Source organism: Bufo gargarizans, chromosome 2 (genome assembly GCF_014858855.1).
Source record: "Bufo gargarizans isolate SCDJY-AF-19 chromosome 2, ASM1485885v1, whole genome shotgun sequence".
Taxonomy (NCBI): Eukaryota; Metazoa; Chordata; class Amphibia; order Anura; family Bufonidae; genus Bufo; species Bufo gargarizans.
This window is the reverse complement of record NC_058081.1, coordinates 202354186-202377319: the sequence shown is the minus strand read 5'-3', so window position 1 is coordinate 202377319 and position 23134 is coordinate 202354186. Positions and strand designations below refer to the sequence as shown.

The 23134-nt window shown below is 41.5% G+C and overlaps 1 protein-coding gene across 10 annotated transcripts in view; it reads left to right on the top strand.

Annotated features, from left to right (window-relative positions):
- Nucleotides 1–23134, top strand: part of SHANK3 (SH3 and multiple ankyrin repeat domains 3) — a 393399-nt gene that overhangs the window by 339161 nt on the left and 31104 nt on the right. For all 10 annotated transcript variants that reach the window (XM_044279905.1, XM_044279906.1, XM_044279904.1 and 7 more), the window contains 3 exons: nt 170–294; nt 922–1057; nt 22902–22982. In XM_044279905.1, the coding sequence (XP_044135840.1) occupies nt 170–294; nt 922–1057; nt 22902–22982 (342 nt within the window). The remainder of the gene's footprint in view (nt 1–169; nt 295–921; nt 1058–22901; nt 22983–23134) is intronic.

Genomic DNA, 23134 nt, shown 5'->3' with positions numbered 1-23134 from the left:
CAACAGAGAATGGCCCCTAACGGAGCCTCTGATGCAAATGTGAACTGAGTTATTGTGTGAGTCTGAATGTGCTTGCTTTCACTGGTGCTATTTATACAGATGTTGAAGTAAATTATGGGATGTTTGAATTGTTCTTAGTTATTTATTATGAAAATATTTTTTTTTGCAGCAGAGACACCTATCGAGGAGTTCACACCTACACCAGCTTTCCCTGCTCTGCAATATCTGGAGTCTGTGGACGTCGATGGCGTTGCATGGAGAGCAGGTCTTAGGACAGGAGACTTCTTGATTGAGGTGTGGAATCAGAATGCAGTCACATACCTTAAGACCATATTCACACTTGATGTTTTTGCTTCTTTTTGCCTATGATAGCTAAACCATCTACCTTTTTTGTGGGATGGAAAGGATGTTATTTCCTACTTTACCATTAATGCTACCAATGAATTCACCCTATTGAAGTTAATACTGGAACCATACTCGGACCGATAAATAAACACATGGAAACATAAGTTAAGAAGTTTCAAGCAGACTACCCGTAAAACTCACAACTTGGTTGCTGTGGTCAACAGCTTCACATTTTGTTTGCACTTGCATATTGACCCTGCTTCCTTCTTACCTAGTTTTGTCGATTTAATTTTATCCCAGTAATATTACAGTACATTAATAAGGAAGAACCACAAAAGACCCTTACAATCTCCACCAATGTGATGAAATGCTGAACGTGTACTGAAATGTTCTATACAGTCTTGTATGTGGTTCCTTTGGATGTTTTTTCTGAGGCAACATGATATATCTGGAATATTCTATCCATGAACCAGCTATAGCTAAACCATTCTCACCCGCTTCTCTATAGAACTCCACCTTTTTATACATTTCTCATTTCCAGTTTTTCCTAAGGTTTCCCCCATTTATGTCCTCCAGGTGAATGGAGTAAATGTTGTGAAGGTTGGTCATAAACAAGTGGTATCACTGATTCGCCAAGGGGGTGCTCATCTAACCATGAAGGTTGTGTCTGTGAGTCGCAAACCTGAGAGTGAGGAGGCCATGCGTAGGAGGGGTAAGAACACATGTACACATAAGTATCATACCAGAATGTACCGGTATGTAGCAAGCACGTGCAAGGACATTCTACTAATAGTCCTGTTGGTTGTTTCATGGCGTGCTTTAAAGTTTAAGGTTCACTATGAGTGGAAAAAATGTAAGAATTAATTGAATCAAGCTATGTACAGTATTTGTGCAGTTAGCTTTTTGCATCTAGTTTGTAGTTGGCTTCTCTTTGGAGGAACACAATTGCTGTTATTATAATGATTAGATAGGGGATACAATATAGTTAAAGAAGCACTCCTGTTTTTTTCCCTTTTTTATTTTACATATATTACTGACCACCAGTATTCTAGCAGTGTACTTTGTTCCACCCTAACTCTGTATTTTTTACCCTATAAGACGCACCGGCCCATAAGATGCAGTAAGATTATAGTTTAGAGTAAGACAATAAGAAAAAATCATTTTTAATTACACCTCAGGTCAGACTACCAATCAGACCCCCAATGTTAATCAGGCCTCAGCTGAGAGCCCCAATTAGACCCCTAATGTTAATAAGACCCCAATAAGACCTCAGATCAGACCGCCATGCCTCATATCAGCCCCCAGCCATATGTGATCAGCCCTCAGCCCTTATATATAAACAGCCCCCGGCCATTATTCAGCAGCCCCCAGCCATTATTCAACAGCCCCCAGCCTCAGATCACAAAGTAAATAAACCACTTACCTCTCCTGCTCCTGGACGCCGCCGCTCCTCTCCTCCAGCGCGATCCTCTTCCTTCTGCTGTCGGCTGTGCACAGAGCGCCCTCACACTGTGCACAGCCGAGGACCAGAAAGTGGTGAGTACAGAGCCTTCACCGCTTCCTGGTCCTACGGTACTAATGAGCAGTTCTATAATGGAAGTGCTCATTAGTATTCGCCCCATAAGACGCAGGGGCATTTTTCCCCCAGTTACATCCATGCATTTTTTACTTTTTAATCAAGGGAACCGGGTCATGTGACTTCAAGTTTGACCATCAGGCCAGAGCTTTCTCTGAAGTGTAAACAGGGACTCAGTCTGTCCCTGTGGCTGATTTGAACTCCCTCAAATACCTCCTGGCAGAATTCAGACCCCTCCCCTCATAACATGTTTCTCTGTATATCTCTTTATTCTGTTGAAAATATAGTGTCTCCCCTATCTAAAGGACCAGGAGTGCAGATATATAGTAGGTGAGTTTATACAGTCATTTGCTGCAGTTATATAGACTTCCTGTCTATGCCATCTGTGTGTGCTGACTCTCCAGTGTAGTTCTATGAGATGTAGCTTTACACTGGTCTCCCTGCCTCCTGAATGTAAGAGATATTTAAATAAAATACTGGAAATCATAGAATCAGTGTTTAAAGTGTGGCTCCATTTTCAAGAAATAGATAAATTGCTTTCTTATTGCTAATGACAGATTCTAGCTTCGTTTTACAGCAGCCTGGAGACCGCTTATGGGCCTCTGTTGCATCTGTATTCGGAGAGGGTGGGCTGTAACACGAATACTGGAATATGCTGCAGCCACCTGGACAGTATAATCAGATAACTCCAGCTATACATTTAGAATATAAAATGAATGTCAAATGTTTTTATTTTAAAATAATTTTACAAAACACAGGATTATGTTTTACCTCTTCCCACATTGTAACATACATCGATAGGAGGTAATTACTCCACCATGCTTTACATGTACACCATTCGGGCTGTTGGTACACCAACAGCAAGAGGCTGTGATTGAAGAAACTGGGGTCTCAGCTGATTAACCCATAAAGTACTGCGATCTGTGCTGATAGCAGTGTGGACAAAGGGAGAGGGGTCCCTTTAACTTGTGACCTTTAGATCAGCATTGTGATCACCAGGCTGACGGGGCATACTTCAGGTAGGTCCTAACAGATGCCGGAGCTTTTTTACTAGTCAATAAACAGTGAACATAGATTTGGCATCTGCGTACCGTGTATGTAGCTGAAAAAGAAGACCCGTCGCCTCTCCAAACAAGTCTGTTTTAGTGAATCCTTGTATCCTCCATGCAATAACAAAGTAAATACAAGACACTTATCCATATTGCCTCTCTTGCAGGAGTGATTCATCTTTCCTTCACATTATACACTGCTCGTTTCCATGGTTATGACCACCCTGCAATCCATCAGCGGTGGCTGTGCTTGCACACTATAGGAAAAGGAGGCGGCCTTTCTGGTGGCCAGGACCATGGGAGCACATGTAGGCCACCACTTTTTTGTATAGTGTGCAAGCACGACCATCGCTGATGGATTGCAGGGTGGTCGTAACCCCTGGAAACGAGCAGTGTATAATGTGATGGAAAAATAAATCGAGACAATATGAACAATAATTTGCTGAAGTGATAAGACCCCTTTAAGGCCCAAATTGGCCTTATATATTAAAAATGAACAAGATAATATACAGTTGTTGTGCACATACTATAGAGCAGGGATCAGAAACCTTCAGCACTTCAGCTGCTGTGAAACTACAACTCCCAGCATGGACACTTACTTGGCTGTTCTTGTACCTCCCATAGAAGTGAAAGGTGGATTCTAAGAGTTGTAGTTTCAGAACAGCTTCAGTGCTGGAGGTTGCTGATCCCTGATATAGAGGGTGTATTCAGGGCTCTACACCCTACTCATCTCATTCTGGTCAACAGATCAACTGCTGGGCATTGATATTTTCAGCAGACATGGGCACAATTAATATTAGACAAAGATATACAAAGTAAAGACAAAATGCAGTTTTTAAATGATGATTTCAGAAGAAATAGTGCTTTTCCTATTCAGCACTACCTGGCCCTATGAGAATCAGTTCCATTCATTTAAGTGGGGAAGCAAGCGCAGGGATTACTGCAAGCCCCATTAAGGTGAATGGAACTGATTTTCAGTCGCAGAATTTTCTGCCACAAAATCTGCCTCATGTGAAGGCATTTTCACTGTCCTCTAAGCTACTAAATCAACCAGTTATCCAAAGTCAGTTGATAAGTGGCTTCAGTTTCAATAGCCACACTCAGGTATGATTGCTGGCCAGACCAGTTCATCTAAATATTACTTAAATATGAGATGTTGACAACGTGACGGAAGCTGGAAGGTTTCAGAAAGCAGCACACGTTCTAAAGAGATTCAAATGCAGATGGGAAACAAAGCTACCAGTCTAGAAAGGGTTAAAAGCCATGCTTGGGGACTTCAGCTAACCACAGTGAGAGTCATTGTCAGCAAATAGAGAAAACTTGGGAACAGTGGTGAACCTTCCCAGGAAGGTTGGCCTGCCTGCCCAAATTTCACCAAAAGGACATCGACAACTCATTCATGAGGTTACAACCCAGATGAACATCTAAAGAACAGTGGGCCCTAATGTACATGATTCCACAAGAAAGACACTGAGCAAAAATGGCATCTGTGGGAGAGTTGCAAGGCACAAAGCGTTGTTGGCCAAAATGAACACAAAGACTAGACAACAAAATCTATTATGGTCTGGAGCAGCTTTGCTTCTGCAGGACCTGGATGACTTGTCATGACTGAAGAAACCAGACATTCTTCTCTCTTTTGGAAAATCCTGAAAGAGAATGTCTGCCCATCAGTTTGTGACTTAAAGCTTGGAGTGTCTCAAAATAAATAAAGTTAAGGTTCTGGAGCGGCTGAATCAAAGTCCAATCAAAGTCCTATCATAAAGCCCATTGAGTTGATGTGGCAAGACCTTAAATAGATAGTTCAGCGAAGGAAATTCCTCCACAGTTATGTAAAACACTCTTCACAGAATTTTATATAGCAGTTGCTACTACCAAGGGTGGCACAACAAGTTATGAGGTTTTGGGGGCAATTACTTTTTAGCATGGGTGAAATAGGTGCTGCATAAATCATTATCTTTGATAAGTTGGATTATCATTTAGAGGCTGCATTTTGTGTTTATTTGTGCTCTGTTTATGTTGTATTGAAATTGAATGATCTGAAACGTTTAAATATGACAAATTAGCAAAAGTGGAAGACGTCTGGTGAGGGTAAGCATTCAACCATGCAGGGACTACTCCAGGAGGTAGTGGCCTGGTGGCTCCCCTGCAGCAAAGTCTTTGTATAGGGGTTAAAGGGTGAATACCAGGTGACTGCCAGGATAATGCCCTTAGGTTTAGCTCCAAGTTCAAACCAGTTGGCTGATGCAATTGTTCGACACCCACTGATTGTAACACACAAATAGGCTTTGTTTGTTTTGGTGCAGCATTGGCATACCCATATATTCCACATAACCAATGCAGCCAATTACTGGTTTCAGCAATCATCTGCCATATACTGCTGAGGAAAGTGTTTTGGGTGTATGGGCATGTCATCCCTGCCGCCAAAAACATGGAACATGGAGGATCGGAACAGTTGTTAGTGTAATAGTTGTATATATGGTCTTTTAGTATTTTGAGACTATTACTATGTGGGGGAACATGTTTTCTATCTCTGACAGCTCAATTAGCCCTGCAAGGATGCAGCCTGTTGTGTCCCTAGAAGAATTTCTGACTTTTGCGTCTTTATCTTAATCATAATGTATGCAGTTTTTTTAATGCAATCTGGTAAAAGATACTCTTTAAATTATTTTTTCTATTGTTTAACAGCAAATGTAAAAAAGGAGGCAACTTTGCAAATAGTGATCTACTGCACAAACATATGTAATCTCATCGTCTTCTGAATGGAAAGAGTAACACATACTGTATCTGCAGAATCACTGTAGTGTGTAACGATAGACACTTAGTGTAGGCCTGGACAAGCTGTATACAATGTGTTCGTAAAGTCTTCAGACCCTTTACCCTTTATTCACATTTTATGTTGCGGTCTTGTGCTAAAATAAAACAGAATTCAAGTTTTTACCCATTAATTCTACACTCAATACCTCATAATCACAAAGTGAAAACAGAATGTTGAAAATATTTGCTAATTTATTGCAAAGGAAAATACTAAAATCCTGCATTGACATAAGTGTTCAGACCCTTTACTCTGTACTTAGTTGAAGCACCTTTGGCAGCGATTACTGGCCTGAGTCTTTTTGGGTATGATGCCACAAGGTTTGCACACCTGGATTCAGAGATTTTCTGCCATTCTTCTCTGCAGATCCTCTTAAGCTCTGTCAGGTTGGATGGGGATCGTCGGTGGACAGGTCTTTGCAGGTCTCTCCAGGGATGTTGGATTGGGTTCAAGTCAGGGCTTTGGTTGTGCCACTCAAGGACATTCACAGAGTTGATCTTTAGGCACTCCTGTGTTGTTTTGGCTGTGTGCTTAGGATCATTTAGGCTACTTTCACACCTGCGTTAGATGCGGATCTGTCTTGTATCTGCACAGACGGATCCGCACCTATAATGCAAACGCTTGTATCTGTATTTGTTCATGATAATGCAAACAGATCCGTTTTGACTTACACTGAAAGTCAATAGGAGGCGGATCTGTTTTCAATTGTACCATACTGTGTCAGAGAAAACGGATCCGTCCCCATTGACTTACATTGTAAGTCAGGACGGATCCGTTTGGCTCCGCATCGTTAGGCGTACATCATAACGCTGCAAGCGGCGTTTTGGTGTCCGCCTCCAGAGCGGAATGGAGGCTGAACGGAGGCAAACTGATGCATTCTGAACGGATCCTTATTCATTCAGAATGCATTGGGGCTAAACTGATCCGTTTTGGGCCGCTTGTGAGAGCCCTAAAACGGATCTCACAAGCGGACCCAGAAACACCAGTGTGAAAGTAGCCTTTCTTGTTGGAAGGTAAACAATTGGCTTAGTCTGAGGTCTAGAGCACTCTGGATCAGGTTTTCATTTAGAATATCCCTGTAGTTTGCTCCATTTAGCTTTTCCTCAACCCTGACTAGTTTTCCTGTCCTAGCCCCCATAGCATGATGCAGCCACCACTAGGCTTCACTATAGGGATGGTATTTGGCAGTGCCTGGTTTCCTCAAGACATGACTCTTAGAATTGAGGCCTTAAAGTTTAATTTTGGTTTCATCAGACCAGAAAAGTGTGCTTCTCACATTTTGATTGTTCTTTAGGTGCTTTTTTGCAAATTTTAGGTGGGCTTTCATGTGTCTTTTACCAAGGAGAGGCTTCTTTCTGGCCATTCTGCCATAAAGCCCATATTGTTGGAGTGCTACGGAGATGGTTGACCTTCAGTTTCTCCCATCTGCCCACATGATCTTTGGAGCTCAGCCTGTGACTGTTAGGTTCTTGGTCACCACTCTTACCAAGTCCCTTCTCCATATCTGTGCCCCCACACAAGCCTGTCTCCGAGTTCTACATGCAGTTCTTCCCTCCTCATGGCTTGGTTTTGGCTCTGTTATGCATTGTCAGCTGTGAGACCAATCAATCAACTGAATTTACCACAGGTGGACTCCAATCAAGGTGTCGAAACATCTCAAAGATGATCAAGAGAAATGGGAGGCCCCCAGAGCTATATTTCATAGCAAAGGGTCTGAATACTAATGTCATTGTAAAATTTTAGTTTTTTTTCCTTTTTAATAAATTAGCAAAAATGTCTAATATTCTGTCTTCACTGTCTCATTATGTGGTATTGAGTGTACATTGATGGGGGAAAACTAGAATTCTTAGTTGAGCACAAGGCTGCAACATAACAGAAAAGTGAAAGGGTCTGAAGACTTTCTGAATGCATTGTACATAAAACAATATGACATTTAAGATTTATTTTTATTTTAGATTAATAAGATCAATAAAAATGGTTGCAAAGGTATACCCTTCAAACCCATCTAAAAAAGGCATCTGGTACAGTAGGTCATTCGTAAAGTACTGTATACCCTAATAGTCATAATGGCAGGAATCACAGCTCTTAAAGGGGTTATTCCATGAATAATGTAAAAAATGAAAATCAGACATAATAAAGTACATGGGAATCTCTTTCTAACAAAGCTAGAACCAGTACCTCACATGGATCCAGAGATCTCCTTAGTCATTGCTCTGCTAGATTTATATTGAGCTGACAGCTCAAGGGGAGTGTATTTTCTACTGCAGCTCAGGGGGCGTGTCCATGCTCTCCCTATCACAGCTCAGGGGGCGTGTCCATGCTCTCCCTATCACAGCTCAGGAGGCAGTTGAAAGATGAAACTGAGCATGTGCGGTCATCTCAGTGAGCGGGTCAAAGAAATAAGAAATTAAGTGGCGCTATACAGATAGATTTTATTGAATAACTCAGTAGCTATACAAAAATTTTAATTATATACAATTACAAAAGTATTCAGATCCAGGTGCTGGTTTGAAAACTGTAGAATATTTTTCGTGGGACAACCCCTTTAAAAGAACTATGCTACCTTTACAAAAAGAAAAGAAAAGCCCAGGTGATCCCCTAATTAGGATTTATATTGACTTGACAAAAGGAGCCAAAAGTATACTCCAAAAGTATACTGCCTAGACTGGATCTCTGCTGTGAGGTTCCTGTTGCCAACATGCGGCAGTGTAGTCTTCTATTGCTAGTGTGATCCATCCGGATAAGTTATACAACAGATCAGTCATATCCATAGTGATTGTTGCAATAATTGAGTCTAACTGTTCTATCACGCTGCTATATTCATATGCTATAGTTTGACATCTTAGTTTGAAACCAAAAAGCTGACACCGCTGTAATCCTTCATGCACATAGCTTTGGAATCTGATATCCCATGTTAATTAATTCTTATGGTTATCTGCGATTATCATAAGTGTGTTAAGCTGATTCTTTTCATGTTAAAAGATCAGATGGAATTCCTTAATCTCATGCATTTAATAGAAACGCTGTTTTTTCTTTCGGCTGTTGAAACATTCTGTGACATTTTTCCTTGGCCAGTTTAGGCTGTATTTGACTCCAAGTTCTTTTATGTACTTACAATGAATACAGCAGGCAAATAATGATCTGCTCCTCTTTATTTTCCCGTAGGAATCCAATTTTTAGATGCATTAAAACACATTTACAGGGTATTTCCACACAAAAAAAGTATTGATGTATTGAATTAACATTACATATCATATAATGCATTATTTTATATAAATGCAATAAAATGAAAAGCCATTCAATATGGCATTCTTCTGTAAGGGGAAACCTATTACTGTTCCATGAAGGACATTTCAAATGAAGTTTTATAGCAATACATGTGCTGTTTCTCATGTGTCTGGTCCACCTTCTCCTGCATTCAGTGGTGGACTCACATGCTTAGTAACTTCCATGCTTCCTTCCCCAGTGAAGCAGATTAAGCAGCCCAAATTCATAGAAGTATATGGCTATATTTCTGTCTAGGCAGTGGAGAAGGTAATTGGGCAAGGGGAGCATTACATATAGTACTATGAATTAGTGGAATCACTGGGGCTGCGTAGGAGGGACTGTTTTTTGTGGAGGGGAGAAAGGCAGGAGAAGGCTTAACAAGAATTTACTGCAATGCACTACCTGGAGATGCAGCTGCCTGATTGTCCCCGGTGCTGAACTGCTGCCTCCTCACAGAAAGTGAAGAGAGGAGAGCTGTAGATGGGTGAGTAAAGAAGCTAAAAAGGGTGAAAATTACACTGGAGATCAGCATTTTGCATTGATATAGTTTAAAAAATATATCTATAGAAAAAAAAAAATATATCTAATCACACCATTATTTTATTTCTGGGATAACGCTTTAAAAAAAATGTAAACTGTATTGGGACTGCTTAGGTTTTACTCAGTTCCACATACTTGGACATACATACTTTTTGTCACAGACAGGGGGTGAGGGAAGTGCAAACTGGCTCAACCCACACCTATGTCCCTGCCTACTTGCACTTTCCCGTCCTAAATACCGGAGCACAACTTGGCGGCGGTCCCTGACCTAAGTAAGTGCAAAGGCGACAAACGGGACAGACAACAAACAACAAAGTCAGACAAGCTAGGTGAAATTCCAGGAGGCCAAGCCGAGGGTCAAAACCAGGAGGAACAAACCAGACCAAAAGGAGCAAAAAAAGGGAGTCCAAATACCAAGCGAGAGTTGATACCAGGAGAAACGCGAAGATCCAAGAGGAAGGCAACACCAGGATACAAAACACGAGCCGGGATTCCACACCTAGAGCAGGACACCACAGGAATGATCCCCTAGCTGAGGAACTAAATCACAGACAACTTGTGGCCAGCAGGTTGCCTGTTTAAATAGAGGAGGGAAATGGTCATGTCATAGGGAGAGAAAAAATGGCGTCGGCGGCACAGCGGATGCGGACCACACGGCCGGCACCCCGTGACACTTTTCATCTCATTCACAGCAATGCAAACATTAATATTTCATAATTTTATACAAGGGATATTACTACATTGTACATGCCCTTTGTATTAAAATAGAAAATGTTGGTCTGACGTTTTTTTATCCACTAGTCATACAATACATCATTGAAAAAAAAATATATAACTCACCCAGATAGAAATGTCTGATTACTGTAAAACTTGGCATGCAGTTATGCTCAGGCGGATATGTAAATAATTACAAGTGAGGTCTGATTACACACTGGGTCTTGCCACAAGAGGGCTTAAAAGTGCTTCCGCGCTGCCCTAGAAAAAAACGACTCTCAGAGACTACTCTTGGTAGGAGATTGTACCTCTTGGTGGGAGATTGTTGACTGCTAGACTTGCCACTTGAAGACATTTTGACAGACTTAGAGATAAATTGGCCTCAGTCTAGTCCTCACTGACCTAGCTGTTAGAGGGTGCTCGGAGCAGTGGTTAGTTGACTGCACATAAACACAGCAAACAGGCTCCGGATGGCCCAGAAAGACCATCAGTAGAGCAGTCTCCATAGTTTTGTTGTCCACCATCCAGACACAGTTGGCACCTTCATTACACAAGCCTACACCACACATAGCCTGCCCGGTAGCTAGATTTATCGCCAATTGTACATTTGCGGAACAGGTGGAACACCAGCTTCTGCAACCTATGAGTGTGCAGGATCTACAGGCACAGCTGCAACATTTGTGGACAAATGTGCTGCAGGATACATTATGGAACCTGAATGCCTCCATTACCAAATGTATCTCATCTTGTATCCAGGCTACAGGCAGCCCAACAGGGAACTAAAGCCTCCCTTCAATTGTACAGTTTCCCCAATGAACTTATTCTTTCAATCTAATATTGTAATCACTTAAATATATCATCATTACATTCACACATACACAGCCAAGTCACATTATTATGACCACTTCCTACTCCTGACGTCAGCAGCATGTAAGTCATGAAGGAAGTCATGTGTTGAGTTGGCTTGGTGGATATATAAGATGTGTGATTGGCTGTCTACACACATATCCCTCATTACTGTCATGGCTAAAAGGGGCGATTTATCTAGAAAAAAGGATGATTATTGGCTTTTGGGCAAAGGGTGGCAGAATTTCTGAAACTGCACAGTTTGTGAACTGTTCATGCGCTGCTGTGGTGAAAGTGTATTGTGACCAGACAAATAGTACCATTACAAATAAGCAACGTGAAAACTGCAGAGCACAACATATAATTGATGCCATAGGTGAACGTTGGCTATGAAGGTGCACAATGTCATACTGACACGCTACAGTGGAGCAGCTCACAGCCAAAATGAACCATGTGTCTAAAACAACACTTTAACCTGGCACTTGTGGTTAAAACAACAAACTCTACTGCGTATGGGGCTCTGAAGCAGATAGATGGATATTACACTTCTGCTAACGTAGTTGCATCAGCAGTATCGGAATTAGACTTCTGCTGATTGGAAAAGGGTTGCCTTCTCCGATGAGTGATGTTTTCTGCTGAAGTGTCAGACGAGGAACATCAGAGAACAAACACCCTGCAACCATTGCTAGAAGAAGACAAGCTGGTGGTGGTAACGTTATGGTCTGGGGATTGATTATGTGGTTTTCTCTGGGCCCACTCATCCATGTGGAAGGGACATGCTGATTGTCTTCTCTAAGGCGGATTGGATGTTTCAGAAAAACAACGCGACATGTCACACTGCTAGAAATGTCCGATATTGGTTGGGAGAGCATGAACAAGACTTCCAAGTAGAACCCTGACTCCCTAATTCCCCAGACTTGAACCCAATTGAGCATCTGTGGGACCACCTCAATCATCGTGTTTGCTCTGTGGATCCTCTCTCTCAGCCGTGGGATGCACTGCAGTAAGCATGGCTCCAGATACCCGTGACAACCTACCAGGACCTTATTGAGTCACTTCCAGTTCATCTAGCTGATGTCTGTGCTGCACACAGCCGTTCCTCTGGTGGATATAATAATGTGGTTCGACTATGAGGTGTGTTGTTTATTTATTTATTTGTGATTCAGTGTAGGTATACAGTATGTTAACCCCTTAGTGACCACCCATACGCCCTTTTACAGCGGTCACTAAGGGGCCTTAGGCCGTGCTGACGCCTTTTCACAGTAGCTTAGGCTAAGCGCTGCATGGGTATCCTGTGTAGAGGAGAGCAGGGCTTGGCTCTCTCTCCTGCTGTAACTGTTTAACCCCTTACATGTGTCGGCAATGACGCCCATTGCATGTAAACAGTTACATAGGGAGCAGACTCCCTCTCTATCCCATTGACACCCTGCAAATGAGATCACGGAACTGCTGATCGCAGTGAATATAGGCCGAGACCTAGTGTGGGCCCCAGGCCTGCCTCTACAGTTTTCCAGCAGGCTGAGCATCTCTGGCACAGCCTGCTGGTCAATATCAGTATAGCGCTAACATTAAAAATACTATGTACTATAGGAATATTAGAAGCACTGAAAAGATAATCTGTTATTGTCCCGTTGTAGGACTATAAAATGTTTAAAAAAGTTAAAAAAAGAAGAAAAAAAAGAAAACATTTATTAAATAAAAAAATTCCAATAAAAAAATATGCTTTTTTCCATTAAAAAAAGCTTTTCAATTGAAAAAATAGCAAAGTTAAATTGTCCCCCACGTTTGGTATTTCCGTGTCCGTAACAACCCGCACTACGCAAATATCATGTAAATTGTCCCATAAGGTGAACACTGTAAACTAGGGGTGGGGAAGCTTTTTGCTGCTGATGGGCCATTTGGATATTTGTAAAATCGTTCGGGGGCCATCCAAAAATCTCTACTTAAAAATCTGACGGCTATATTTGGTCAAACATATAATTGACTTGGGTAAGTTACAGAAATTGCGCTTCAATAAAAAAAATCGAGAGCGCTGTATTTTTGCAGCACAAAATGGCACCTTCACTATATATTACATATAGTACAGGCGCCATTTTGACCAAACATAGCAGTCTAATTTTTAAGTTCAGAATGTTATTTATTTAGTTCTTTATTTGGCATTAATGGTAGCCAAGCTCATCCAAGAGGGGTCCAGAGAGGGGTTCACCCAGCTTTCACTGTCCCTGCCTCTTCCTTTACAGTTGTCCCTGCCTTTGTCCCTTTCTCAGTCTCAGATCTGCCCCCCCCCCCACTTCTCCTATGAGAAATCTCCACCTCCATCAGCCTCCTATCAGACCCGCAGCCTACATCAGCCTCAGATCAGACTCCCAACAGACCTCTCAGCATCAGATCAGACCCTTCCTAGCCTCAGATCAGCCCCCACCAGACCTCCCTGCCTCAGATCAGACTCCCAACAGACCTCTCAGCCTCACTGCCTCAGAACAGACCCTCCCTAGCCTCAGATCAGCTGCCATCAGACCTCCCTGCCTCAGATCAGCCCCCGAACCCTCAGATCAGACCCCCAGCCTCAGATCAGACCTTGCCCACCCTCAATTAGCCTCAGATCAGCCCCTATTAGACCCCCCAGCATCCAATCAGACCTCTGATCAGACGATTAAAAAATAAAAATAAACTTACCTCTCCAGCTCCGGACGGCTGTCAGGACACAGAGCAGGGACTACTGCATGCTTCAATAATGGAAGCGGTCATTAGCATTTTCACTATATACTCTTGCAGGGGACCACATGAATTGGTCCCGCAGGTCGTATGCGGCCCGCGGGCCGGAGGTTCCCCACCCCTGCTGTAAACAAACACCAACAAAAAAAATTGGCAGAATTGCTGCTTTTTGCTTAACGTCACCAAACAAATGTAATAAAAAGAGATCCACAAGTTAATAAATGTTATTTGTACCCCAAAATGGCACCATTAAAAACTACATCTTACATACAGCTACATAGATGGAAAAATAAAGAAGTTATAGCTTTTGGAAGGTGACAATGAATAAATGAAGAGAAAAAAAACCTCTTGGTCATTAAGGCCCAAAACAGGCTGGTCACTAAGGGTTTAATAAAAGTAAGGATGAGGCAGAAGTTAAGAGAGCCACCATAGTCTAGGTAACAAGAGTCTGGAATACAGTATACTAACATTAAAGGACAAATTAGAAACAAGAGTGAAAGCCCAGGGAAACCTCAGGTGTTCCCAGGGATAGGACAAGCTCTCTTGGTGCCCAAGTGAAAGTGTGCCTCTCAGTCCTTGAAGTTTGGCATGATAGCTGTCTGAAAATGTTACCTGTATGTATGTGATAGTTGTGTAGTTATAAGGATTGCCTATGGACGTCATACAGTAGATAGTGGCGCCAGGCTTGCTTTATGAACTAGAATGAAAAACCGCTGTGTAAGAGCAGCTCTCACTCCCGGCTATCCATATATTAGATGGAAGGGTATTCATTTGAACGGGTGACTTGTAATCCTACATTATGGTGGCTAGTTGTAGATGCAGCTCTTATCGCTGCAGACTAGAGAGGCTGCACACATGGCGATCAGCAGAAGGCTGGGTTGGCTTCTATTTTACATCCACAGTAAAACACTTTATAGCATTCTTCCTTCCTCCTGTGTCATTGGACTGGTAAAATAAAAAAATTAAATAGATGTGTACTTTCTCACCCTTTTACAGCAGTACAGCACCTCTTGGATCTCCACAGTTCTCTAGAGGAACCCAGGCTTGGCTGTGTCAATTCAGTCCACCCTTCATGCTGTGAATCCTGGACAAATGTTCTGGCACTTGTGGTTAAAAACTCCAAATCTTTATTTCAAGCGCAGAAAAACATTTTCATCCAATAAAAAAAAAAAAAAAAAAAAAGCTACGCATTTCACATGATCCGAAACACGTAGCTTTTTTTTTTGCATTGCATTGCATGAAGATGCTTTTATGCGCTTGAAATATAGATTTGGAGTTTTTAACCACAAGTGCCAGATGATTTGTCCAGATTCACAGCTTGAAGTTACTGGACTGCAACCCAAGTAGTATGGTCCACTGGCTCCTATAATTTCACAACTCTGTGCCTCACCTCTCTTCAGAAATGTTAAGTCTCTTTCCTCAGCAAAAGCACCGTTGTATGATGTACAGATCAGGGGTAAAATGTGACCTGGGATGCCTTTTCCACCCTGGAATTTTCTATTGATTTGTAACAGGATAACACCTGAAGAGTTGGCATCCTAGGTGGTTCCCTGTCCTACCTGCCTCTTATCCAGACTCAGCTTATAAAATGAAGAGCACATATGCGTTAAAGAAAACTTCAGATGTGAGCTTTTAGAAATGGCCAGAAGATCCTAATAATTATAATATGACAAGGAACTGAACTACTGTAGATCATGTCCCCCAGCCTACAGACATAATGAGCCAGCTCACGTTGACAGTTTGTTCTTTGGCGTTTTGCCCAGCAGTCTGCTACCACCGATGCACCCTACACCTACTGCAGATACCAAACTTTCTCTGCTAACTAAATTCCAGGGAGATAAAAAAGGATATTCTGCAGCATTTTATCTCCTATTTACTTTGGTTCAACAAAAAAGCATAAATGAGTCTTCCTTTGATACAGCACGGTTTATGGCTATAGGCTCCAGCTTTATGGTTTCTATATCAAAGCTAAAAGAAATCGGGATTATTATAAGTAAGAAATAGAAATGTGTACTTCTGTATATATTCTTCAGTAGGCATTGTAGGGAAAACAAAAAGATCTAAATACCAAGTAGAGAAAAAGAAAACATACTGTTAAGCTGGACATACACATTCATTTTTTGTTGGCCAAACCCGCTGAGAACGAAGGGTTCAGGCACCACTCTAATGTATATGGGAAGCGCCTAGCACTCCCACAACAGATGATATGGGGGAGACAAGGATCTGGCGAAATAAATATTTTTACCCGATCCTTTTGTTCTCCTGGCAGATACGCCTCTCTCCTCGTAGAATACACTTACATGTTCACGCCAGTATGGGGAAGCCGGGAGGGAGTTGGCAGCAATTATTGAATGTGAATGGACACCTATAGTCACAGTTTGCACTTCTGATCTTTTGAACATTGCATGGTTTTACCTATGATCATGGTTGAGCTCCATGGCTTTATGTACATGCCATCCTTTGGACAATAAATCAATGCCATCCTTTGGACAATAAATCTTTCTATGAAATGAACTTGAGAAATGTAGCATCGCTTGCTAGAACATTTATTTTGCCAAGATTGAATGTGTCATAATTTACAACTTTGGTTCAGAGAAGGAAAGAGTGAATGTATTTTAAGATGTTTTCTTAATTCCAAATCCGAACTTAACGATAGGGGTCCAATTATTCCTCCTACTCACATAATTGCTGCTCTTCAGCAGACCTGTCTGCCCTGTTGCAACAGGCTCAGAGGACTGCTTGCTCCCCGGCTCCTTTAGGTTCTTTGTCCCTTTGTTACCAATAGAACTGTGCAGAATTGAGGCACTAACATAATTTGTGGCACTAAGCAACTTAAGCAGTTGTCAATTGTCTTGTTTTGATTCCTGAAGATTTTTTCTCCCTGAAGATTTTCACACTTTATCCAGGAAATGTTGTGGTGCTGACTCATGGCCTTTGATGAACTCTTAAGCTGCACGAGCCAATAATTGTCCCGAAATGCTTCTTCATCTGGTGATCCTGTCGTTCATGCAGGCACCACCAATCATGGCTTCTGGGCAGCAGATTGTGTGGTCCAAACGGCGATCTGCTGCTCAGAAACCAGAATTCTGTATGAGGACGAGGGATCGCAATAGCAATTCCTCATACTGTGAAGGAGATTCCTGCATGTAAACGCTACATAACTCCGATCCACCGCCAACTTTGGGGCTTTATTAAGACCGGTGTCTAAAACGCCAGTCTTAATAAATGTGCCCCATAATGTCTAGGATGCCCCTCTATCTATGTATCACCCTATTAAAATACTACCACTGTGCAGTAACGTTGAATACCACGTCAGGAGACGTATTTCATGGCATTTACAACAGTTTTTAATGAAGTACAGTGCTCCCTCAAGATACAATGGCCTCAGGATACAATATTTTCAACATACAATGGTCATCTCTGACCCATCGTAAGTTGAAACCACACTCAACATGCAAGAGTCGGACCCAAACAATTAAGGCCACTTCTCTGGTAAAATAGCTGTATTTGTTGCTAGTTAGCAGCTATTCCTGGCTGTTATATGTGAGGACTTGTTTTATCTATCTTAGTTATCTACTTATTTTTCTTAAATATTAATTTTCTCTTATCTTGGATGACATTTTGTGGCTTTGGAACCAATTACTCAACTTACAATGGTTTCAACATACAATGGTCGTCCTGGGACCAAATTAATATTGTAACTTGAGGGACCACTGTATATATAAAGGTTTAAGTACATGTACAATAAATCTTTCTATGAAATGGACTTGAGAAATGTAGCATCGCTTGCTTGAACATTAACTGGCCAATTCTGGAATGTTGGTTTTCAAGATTGTAATACTCAGAAACAGTTATTTTGCCAAGAATTTATCATAATTTATAACTTTGGTTTAAAGAAGGAAAGAGCAAATGTATTTTAAGATGCTCTTAATTCTAAATCCAAACTTAACGACAGAGCAAGCCGTGCAAGTGCCTGGCGCCCTTCCATTCACTGCTATGGGACTTCCCAGATGGGAAAACTCATTGAACTGATGGGCTTGTTTCTTTGTTTACTGCAGTTCTTAGTGGCTCCATTGCTTCTACCTCTGTTCTTACACATTATTATTTATACATACTGTGTGGTTTAGTCTCTTTTTTATCATTGTTTTGTGTGTAATGTTTTCATGAAAGGGGGTTTGTCACTGTTTAATGTTACTTTAATATAATTCAGCATGAAAAGCTAGTTATATTTGTAATTTACCTTCTGCTACAAAAATGCTCCAGATTTGAGATATTCCCTTTACATTTACTTCATTATAATGGTGGCCCCTTGGTGTTTTATCTCTTTAGTAATGTACATGTCCACCTGCTGAGGTGGTTGCACATGGTCAGTTCCATGCCTTCAACTGCCACTAGCAATTTCTACCATTAGAAGCTGTGGTAATTACAAAGAGAGAGCTGTAGCAGAAAGGATATGCCCTGTGAGTTGAGGGCTACAGCAGAATGGACCTGCCCCCTGAGACAGGACATGTCTCCTGAGCTGGCATAAGCCCTTTAATTGTTTACGAGGCAAAAAAGCCAGTAGACACCATCTCTTGTATAACTGAAGAAACCCCTAAAAATATTGTCTCCCTAGAAAGTACATTATTCCTGACAATATTGAAAGGTATAAAATAGTGTTTTTGGTACTACTGAAGCAGTCATTCATCCCTTGTAACGTTGCACTCAATACTGATTGTGGTGTCTAGAAAGGGAGGAGGGTCTCTTCGTCCATCACTGTGAATCCAGAATTATTTTCTTAGGCTACTTTCACACTAGCGTTTTAGTTTTCCGGTATTGAGATCCGTCATAGGGGCTCAATACCGGAAAAAAAAACTTTTCTGTTTTGTCCCTATTCATTGTCAATGGGGACGAAACTGAACAGAATGGAATGCTCCAAAATGCATTCCGTTCCGTTTAGTTACGTTCCCAGACCGGAGAGCAAACCGCAACATGTTGTAGTTAGATTTCCATCCTGGGATGCGGCATAACCCACAATGCAAGTCAATGGGGACGGATCCGTTTTCTCTGCCACAATCTGCCACAATAGGAAACGGATCTGTCCTCCAAAAACGCTAGTGTGAAAGTAGCCTTATACAGGCTGTCCATGACCTTTAAATGGACTTTAGGGTTGTCATTCTTTTTAGAGTACTACATAAGCTGGAACGTGGATAAACGATATAAAAAATAAAGATATAAAATGAAAATTCCTTACAGTTTTCTATGTTTTTTTATCATTTTTATGTACCTCAAAATGTACTTCAAACATGCACTACTCATAAAAAGTTAGGGCTATTTGGCTTCTGGGTGAAATTTCAGGATGAACCTAAAATGCACTCTAACCTTTACAGGTGAACTTAATGCGACCTTCTCTAAACTTTTGAATGCACATGTCCAACTGTTCACTGTTTCAGTACTTTTTGCACAACTTGCTGTTATCTAACAAAGAGCTTAATAGCAAAATTCACAACATGTGTGTGATCCTTGAATTGCCCAATACATTTCCTGGTTAAAATAGAATTAGTATTTAAATGGTCCTCCTCATCATGCTGTTCACATTTTGACATCATGAGACCAATATGACACCTAACTATTGATCAGCAGTACTTTGCCATTGCAAGGCTTCAAGCAGGATGTTCTCAGACAGAAGTGGCCACTTAGTTCAGAATGTCACAGTGTCATCAACAGAGATAGAGAGACCGGAAGAGTCACAGAAAGGCATAGAAGTGGATGTCCTTTGGCCATATCCCACACTGATGACCGCTTCATTGTGAACAGTGCCCTACGCAACCGGATGATAAATGGCACACAACTCCAGGCACATTTAAGGAAGGTGAGAGTCAGACCATTCGAAACCATTTACATCAATGTGGTCTGCGTGCTAGACAACCTGCAAGGGTACCCGACCACACCAACAGGCACGGACGTCATCGTCTTGCATAGACCAGGGAGCATCTATGCTGGACGAGGACCAGTGGGCCTCAGTGCTGTTCGCTGATGAAAGTCGATTCACGCTGAGCAGAAATGATGGCCACCAATGATGTTGAAAAAGTCAGGGAGAGCGCTGTGCATCAGCCACTGTTTGCATTTGGTGGTGGTGGTGGTGCTACAGTGTGGGCAGGTGTATCAAGTCAATATAGAACTGCCCTACACGTTGTGAACGGTACAGTGACAAGCCCATACTACTTCAATAACATCATTTATCCAGTCATTGTGCCTCTGTGTGAACAACAGAGGTCTAATTTCATCGCCATGGATGACATTGCGCCAGCTGATTGAAGTCACATCATTAAGGAATGGCTGCTGGAGACTAGGGTACCTGAAATGGAGTGGCCTGCACTTTCCCTAGACCTGAATCCCATTGAAAACCTATGGGATCAGCTGAGTCGCCATATAGAAGCTCGTAACTCTGTACCCCAGAACCTCAATGACCTGAGGTCCGCCCTTCAAGAAGAGTGGGATGCCATGCCTCAGCAGACAAAAAGTTGAAATGTGAACAGCATGAGACGTCGTTGTCAAGCTGTAATTGATGCTCAGGCCACATGACAAGTTATTGAGACATTGACATTTTTGTGGGGGTATAGCCACCACTGGTGTTGGCTTTTGTTTCAATAAATAGTTTGCGAAGAGGAAATCACCATTACATGCTTCTACTTAAATGCCCTACTTTAATGCTATAATATCACTGTAGAGTGAACTTTTTCCATAAATTTCACCAGAAAGCCAAATATCCGTACCTTTTTGTGAGTAGTATATGTACATTTTTTTCTGCCAAAAAACAAGACCGCCTATATTGTTATTAAAATTGTCTGCATTTACACCAGCTACATACTTGATTTTGTGTTATCATCCTATCGTAAAGTATACCAATAATGGTTTATTTTCTACATACTGTATTGAAGTGGTTATCAAAAATGGGGTTAGTTTTTAAAGCTAGATAGACAGACATACGGACATACAGACAGAATAGATGGATGGGAGGATAGATAGATACCAAATGAATGGACAGAACTTCATCCAAAATATATTTAGAAACAGTTCAAAGGCCTTATCCAACGAGCGCCCGCGGTTCCAGTCTCCAGGTACTTATTACAGTCCAGTTTGGACCACTGCATTTCTCCTTTAGCAGCAAAATGTAAACTTTGATATAATGGCATTTAGTCTGCACAAGAGTGTTGGATCACGGAGAAGTGGGGCTCACAGCTAATACAGACTCTGTACTGGTTCAATATACATAGTAAAAAATGGCTGGGCACTCACTGATATTTTTGACTATAAAATGTAAACTTTACTCACCAAACAGAGCAAATCAAACTGCTCCGTTCTCAGCATAAGATGACAGTGGCCACACTTGTATATATAAGTATACATCTGCGTTGTTGATGGTTGTCCATTCAGTTTTATGTCTGACACATAATACTACATTTTCCCTGCAGGGGGGAATGGTGAGTTGATGGAGTTTTCCCCACTTCCTGAAGCTTGACCTGTGGTGATCTGCTGGTCGCCCTTCTGGCCGTACAGTGATACCAAGTTGTCATAGTAGTAAAAGAACGTTACATACTGAAACCCTAACAACACCCTATAGAGCCCTTTACTGGGTCTCACGAAAACCTATCCAAATGTAAAAGACAGATATGTAAAATGTTGTAAATGAGCAGCCATAGCAACCAGATCACTAGGTTCATTATCAGCCTGATCCAGGGAAGTACCGGATAGTACCGGAGCTATCTATCTATTATCTCTTTATATCTATCTAGTTTCTCTATATATCATATCTATCTATTATCTCTATATATCTATCTAGTTTCTCTATATATCATATCTATCTATCTATGTATTATCTCTTTATATCTATCTAGTTTCTCTATATATCATATCTATCTATCTATTATCTCTATATATCTATCTAGTTTCTCTATATATCTCTATCTATCTATTATCTCTATATATCTATCTAGTTTCTCTATATATCTCTATCTATCTATTATCTCTATATATCTATCTATCTATCTATCTATTATCTCTATATATCTATCTATTATCTCTATATATCTATCTAGTTTCTCTATATATCTCTATCTATCTATTATCTCTATCTATCTATCTATTATCTCTATATATCTATCTATTATCTCTATATATCATACCATATCTATCTATTAGCTCTATATATCCTATCTGTCTATCTGTCTGTCTATCTATCTGCTTGTTTAAGAATGGGCTTTATCTTATCTATGACATGTGCCAAATCTTCTGGAGCTGTCTAATTTGGGTTAGGTTTTTTTATGGGTAATTTTTTGGGGATATCTGAATAAAATAATAATCATTTACATATATTCATTTTTTTCCGCGCAATGGAGTTTCTCTCTCCATCTGGATAGCAAAAGGCTTTTTGTCTGGAGATAGTACGAGGTCTTTAAGTATCAGTGTCTCTTTGTGGCGTAGCCTGTCTCTCTCCCTCCCTCCATCTGAAGCGTGAAGCGAGAGTTACCATGGAAACGCAGCAAGAACTGCTAACTGGATCCCAGTGCATTCAGGATAGAGGGAGGGAGAGAGACAGAGGAGAGGAATGACTAAAAAGAGGGAGATGAAGAAGATAGTCTGCGGAAGATTAAGAAAGAAACAGAAGTTGTAGAATAACGTGAGAGAGGAAGGAGAGCCGGATAGAAGGCTGAGACGTGTGTTATATCTAGAGAACACCAGGCTGTCATCAGTATTGAGCCGACAGGTGGATCTGCCGCCCGCGACGCAGTAAACCTGCACTCCACAAAGCTGTTACTGGCTAGTGCAGAAGTCTTAGGCGGCCGCAGTGCCTCTGCTACACCCGTATGGCTGTGCCAGGGGTCTCAGCAGTAGGCTTCCAGAATGAAGTCAAGACGCAGGGTTGGGAAACTGCTAGCTCGCTGCGACCCCTCGTCTCGGGAGTATGAGGAGATGGTTGTAGAAAAACGGCGGTTCCTTCCAGACCCTCGCCGCCTGCTGGATAAGACATGTAAGGTCACTTCTCTTTTTCTTCCAGCTCCCCCACCTCCAAAGAGGGCGCCAAGCACCACTCTTACCCTGCGGTCCAAGTCCATGACAGCTGAGCTGGAAGAACTAGGTAAGATGGGGGGCAAATGTGGCAGAACCCTAAAGTTGTCACGTCACATGAATAGGTAGGTAAGACCACCAAGCTGCAGTGATTAATCTGGTGGTTATTAGCCACTCCTTAGATTAAATGTAGATTTAAACAAGAAGTGTCATTAGGAATGT